General features: G+C 40.4%; 1 protein-coding gene across 1 annotated transcript; it reads left to right on the top strand.

Annotated features, from left to right (window-relative positions):
• Nucleotides 1–2,054: 2,054 nt before the first annotated feature.
• On the top strand, nucleotides 2,055–4,184 carry LOC103718959 (homeobox-leucine zipper protein HOX12-like). The gene is made up of 3 exons (XM_039121424.1): nucleotides 2,055–2,459; nucleotides 3,293–3,600; nucleotides 3,727–4,184. The coding sequence occupies exons 1-3, from the start codon at nucleotides 2,378–2,380 to the stop codon at nucleotides 3,979–3,981; spliced, it is 645 nt and encodes a 214-aa protein (XP_038977352.1). The 5' UTR covers nucleotides 2,055–2,377; the 3' UTR covers nucleotides 3,982–4,184.
• The last annotated feature ends 1,573 nt before the right edge of the window (nucleotides 4,185–5,757 follow it).

Genomic DNA, 5,757 nt, shown 5'->3' with positions numbered 1-5,757 from the left:
AAATATACATAATAAAGATGGCCATGACTGATCCCCTTGCCTGTCCCATTTCTTAACTAAGCCGGGGGCTTTGTCCTGTTTCTGTACATGGACAACTTAGATAACCAAACTACTATCTTGCTGCCTTGGTGCTTCGTTAACTTGACAAGAAAAAGAGGCGAAATAAAGTAGGTGAGCTTTGAAGAAAGAGCATTTGAGTGGCTCGCCTCCTTTTGGTGTGATGTGAGAGGGAGGAGCCGTTAGCCCCAAAGGGATGGGGTGATAGTGTGATTGGAGGACAGGCTCTGACAGATTTGGGCACACGACGAAACGACACGTGGGAACATAGGACCTACCGTCCCCTCCTCGGGATTCCTTGGCTTGGCGACGCGTGTTAGAACCTCTGAGTGCGCCCCATGTGCCCATCTCCCTCCCTGCAAGTTATCCGTTTTTTTTTTCTGTCCCTCCCTCCCTACCAACTCCAAGGCCACAGCTTGGCTAGTGGCTAACAATGTAGGTTTTCAATTTTGAGAGTTAGTATCTAATCATCACCTTAGATGATAATTACACCTCTGATAATGAAATCTTTGGATGGCAATTGAAAGTAAAGTTTGGGTTATTATTAGTAATTTTTGTTTGCCATCTTTATTCAGATGTAATAAGTTGATGTAATTAGCAAGCTAGTCTAAAATTCTCTATTGTATTTCACCATACACGGTAATATGCTTGGTTTCAAGCGATCCAATTTTGTCAATTAGCTAGATAACATAAATGAAAATGACATCACATCATTATTGTTACGTTGTTGCGTGCTACTTCAAAACCAAAATCTATGGAGCATGATATTAAGGTTAATAAAAAATGTATTCTTTATGATTAGTGCCCAATGGGTGAATTTTGTTTATTATGTATGACCTATCACAGCCCATCAATTAAACCCAATTATTGCATAATAAAGTGAGGTTCAGAAAACACCTAACAAATTTTCATGAGCAAATCCTGCATTTTAGACAGAATTCTTTGGCAATATTACTATATTTTTGCCTACTGTACATCAAATGTTTTACTTTTGAGAGAAAAAAGAAAAAGGATACTAGTTGACGGACCATAGTTCCAATGACTTAGTTGTATGAGCACCAAGAACATGGATTCGTAACTAGAGAGAATGCTACCACAATATGTGATTATAAGACTAGAAGACAACTCATTATTCGATGTATAAATTAAACCAGGAAAAGATCGAGTGCTTTGAATTCCACTATATATTTTCTATAGTCATATCCATATTGAAACAACGTTTTTCCTTTAACATAAACATAGTTAATATGGTATTCACATAATAACAAATAGTCGTTATACCCCTATAAATAATGCATTAACATTTTATGGTGCCATTGTATATATTTCTACTTAACTCACAATGATCAATTATTACCCTATATATAAGAAGCTCATATATATGATAGAAGAGGCCTCAGCATTTTGAAATGCTAGATGCTACATTCAAAGGAGGTGAAGGATGGCCATTCTCTTAGTCTCGCATGAATGCATGCATCGCATGTGTATACTTCAATAAGCACAATATATAAGCTTGTTCGGCTAAATACCAAAAGATGACTTAAAACATGCACAAACTAAAACCAAGCCATATTCACTTGGGTCAACCAACTACGGAGCTGAGAGAAGACTAGAAGGGGAGCCGAGCCGGGAGCCCTCCAAAGGGAGAAAAAGGAATCCTCCCTGTCACGAGGATGAACAGGAGAAAAGACTTCTATCCGTACGACGTCGTCTTAGGTGGCCAGACTTCGGATCCGGGCCCATTCTGGGGAAAAAAATATTATCGCGAATAAACCAAACCCTTTTCTCTCTCTCTCTCTCACTGTCTAACTCCCATGAAAACAAGAAAATGGTGGCTTACAGCTTTAGCATGCAGGATTGCCGTTGCTTAGCCTCGCTTCATTTTCCCACAATGCCCTACCCTTCCAAAAATATCCCCTCTCCCACAAGCCTACGTGTCCCCAAGGGTGACGTCAATTTGGATTGCTGTTACTTTTAACGAGGAGTTGAAGGAATGGAGATGTTCTCTCTCCTTGTAGCAATGGCACCACCATGGTTTTAGCCACCCTTGAGGGGCACTGGTGTCCACTTGCGTCCTATAAATAATGCCTCGAGACCTTCACCACACTATTACACCTAAGGAGCCTCCCTCTGATCTCTCTAGACTCGACTCTCCCCCAAAGTACTCCTCCTTGCAACCCAAAGAAGAGGAAGGGAAAGGTTTCTTTCTTGGTCTAAAGGTGTTAGTATATAGTACCATTGGCTAGGGTTGAAGAGAAGACTACTAAAGTCCAAAAGCGAGCAGAACGGAAGGGAGTTTTGAAGCTTTCCTGCAGAGAATATGATCAAGGCAGTCCCGAGCCAAGTGGAAGTAGAACTCTCCTCTCTCATGAGCTTTGGTGTGCACTCCCAAAAGATTGAAGGTCGGTCTATTTTTAATTTCCATTATTGAGCTTTGTTTTTAGTTTTACATTTCAGAGCATGCAATGAGTCATTTGAATGCAAGGAGTAAAATATGTTATTCATCATCAGCAGTCAAATGACACGATTTTAAATTTAGAAAAGATTGCGAAAACATCTTGTTTTTTACTATGATAAATTTAATTCCAAATGGAATTATAAATGATGCAAGTGTAGTAGACTTTTCTAACCAAATGTGAAAGAAAAGTTTTAGCTCATGGTTTTGTTCAGTTTTGAAAGTGGAAGTCTTGGTTGTTAACAGAGAGTCCTTGATGATGTTATAGGATTGTCTTTTTTTTCTTTTTTGAGTTGCTTTCCTGTAGAGATAGATCCTGTTGTTCTGGTAATTGCTGTTAATATTTCTGACTTAAGAGTTTTGAGCTGGCTGGGTAATTTGTTGTGCGCGCTGCTGAACATCCATTTCGGTGTTCTTTTTTTTTTGCTGTTCAGCTTCTCCTAGCTGCCCTTACTCCTTCCCCTCCACCTTCCCTTCCTTTTTATATTTCTTTAGTACTTCTTTCCCGTTTCATGGATCAGTAAGATGTATGGTGGATTTCCATGTTGAGAGCGAGCAAGCGAGGTTGTGGCTTAAATGCTTGGAAGATATAAATGAAGATCCACGTGATACAACTATAGAGGCTTTACTTTAATCGTATTAGCTTTGAGTGCAGGAGAAGGTCCATCAGAGTTTAGTGTTAGTTCATTAGCTTTTAGTGTCAAGATGTAAGAATATTTAGTGTTTCGAGCTTGGGCTGGCTTTTCTTGAGCTAAACATTTTATTTCTTGCTATGTGCAGGGGAGACAAGGACACGTCGGAAGAGGAGGAAGGCAAAGGTGGATGGTGCAGGGGGAGAGGCAAAGAAGAGGAGGCTCAGTGATCAGCAAGTCAAATTCTTGGAGATGAGCTTCGTGAAGGAGAAAAAATTGGAGTCAGGGAGGAAGGTGCACCTCGCCGGCGAGCTCGGCCTAGACCCGAAGCAGGTTGCGGTTTGGTTTCAGAACCGAAGGGCGAGGTACAAGAACAAGCATCTGGAGGAGGAGTATCTCAAGCTCAAGTCGGCCCACGACACCGTCGTCGTCGAGAAATGCCACCTTGAGAATGAGGTCTGCTTCTCTCTTCCAAGTTACTATAGATGTGGTTTAGTATTCAAGAACTGCATCATATAAAGATGCTCCATAGTTATTGAGGCTCATCGGAGAAGATAACCAAGTATTTTGTTTGGCATGCAGCTTCTGAAACTAAAGGAGAAACTTGCAGAGGCCGAAGTGTCCATGAGGAAGCTCTCCCAAGCAGTGAATGGAGCTTCTGGCTACAACGGCGGCGGCGGCGAGGGTGAGGGCAGCCCTACCTCGTCCTTCTCAACAGTTACTTACCATCCTCTAGTTGGAGAATTTGGGGTGGATGGAGAAGCTGACCTCATGTACATACCAGAGTATAATTTTAGTAACTACATGATGGAGTGGGGTAATCTCTTTGGAATGTAAGAAACAAGTATCAGTACTGTCATAATTTCGTGATTAATCCGTGTAAATTATGTCATTTTCGCTATTTGAAGTATTTTGACTGATAGAATCCTTCTCTAGTCATTGAACTTGTAAGTACACTTGAAGTAGGTTCTAATTTGTTGTAATTGTTTGCTCTTAATGTAATTCTAGCTGCAGTAGCTTCCAAGGTTTTATGAGAAAAAGAAGTATAGTTGTATATCTCTTCTTTTTATTTTTGTAAATTCAAAGCTGGCAGCTTATAAGAACAAAGCTCTGGGTACCCTCCACTGACCATGTTTTAAATCCTTAAGAACAAGTAGGTTACTTTTCTGGTAAACGTTTTGCTTCCAATGAGAAATAAAAAAAAGAAAGCACTGCGTTCTACATTTTTGTAGTTATTCTTTCTTTTTTTTAAAGTCAAGCTGGCAGCTCATATTAACAAAGTTCTTTTAAACCATATTCTCCCGGCAATGCTCTAACTTTCAGTCCAAACTGCAGTATCCCAATTAGCCATTTACCATGTTGCTAACATGGGTATCTTTAAGTTTTAATATATCCATCTCCTTCTTTCAATCTTAGTTTGATGATGCCCTGATTTGACCTGTTGAGAGACCAAGAAGTTGCTTCAAATCACTATGAAATGCCATGAATTTCTAAGGGAAGAGATTGAAAGAGACAAAGGTAAAATCAAAAGTTTGCTGATGGATGTCCTTTTCTTCCAGCAAATAACAACCCACAAGTCACGGTGTCCATGAAGGATGTGACATGTGTCATCATAACTCTTTTTGTTTTTTTCCTGGCCATCCTCCCAAGTGTTTTTCTTTCCTGTTCTCCTACCCCACAAAATACCACTTCCCCCGTTCCTTTTTCCTCAAGTGCAGACTTATGAATGAAGGGCCCCAAGATCTGCCCCGTATTGTGGACAGTGTAGGCTCACTTCCTTTCTTCCCTTTGAAGGAACAAGGGATTTTAAAGCCCACACTTATTCAAAACCCCTTCAGAAGGCATCAGGGACTACTAAATTCACCATATCCAACCCCCTCTTTGGGCAAGACAGCTCACATCACTGTGCTTTCTTTGCCCCCATTTTCTCTCTCACAAGTCACAAGTCAAGTGCATGCACAATGCATAAACACAATTTGGCATGCAGCACCTGAAAGGCCACCTAAAAAAGGAACCACTAACAATATATGGCAATGCTTGGGAGTACACTAACTCCACAACCAAGTGCAACTGCCTTGTTTTATTTTTAAACTATTCTTCTGGAAGGATTGAGACCCATGCCTCTTTCTGCTTCTAGGGAAAACTCTCTGCCCATTCATACCACCTCTCATGTGGCTCACCCTGATCGAGCTCTGCCCAATATAATAAGCTCAAACGAGAAATCTCTAACTTACTCCCTAGAGATAAAACCAAGTTAAAATCTCAAGCAAAGTTTACCGTCCTGATACCGGAGATCCCGTAACAATACCATCCTATTACCATATCGGTATGCAGTACAATACAAAACAGCGAGATATATCAAACATCAATTTAGTTCAAAACTATATACTGGTTTGGTACTCGCATGGGTATCATACCTCTAGTACGTTATAGTACTGACCGATACGACAAACCTTAATCATGACATGAATGTGTTCACTGTCAGCAAGAATGCATGGATTGTGATTCAAGTTACATGACAAAGTCATCAAACAACAGAATCCCAAAAAAAAGTTATGCACCTACATAGAGGTTCTCAAAGAGCCAAATAGATAAATAGAACACAGAGCTACA

The sequence above is a fragment of the Phoenix dactylifera genome, unplaced genomic scaffold (assembly GCF_009389715.1).
Source record: "Phoenix dactylifera cultivar Barhee BC4 unplaced genomic scaffold, palm_55x_up_171113_PBpolish2nd_filt_p 001070F, whole genome shotgun sequence".
NCBI classification, from domain to species: Eukaryota; Viridiplantae; Streptophyta; class Magnoliopsida; order Arecales; family Arecaceae; genus Phoenix; species Phoenix dactylifera.
This window is presented reverse-complemented; position numbering and strand designations above follow the sequence as displayed.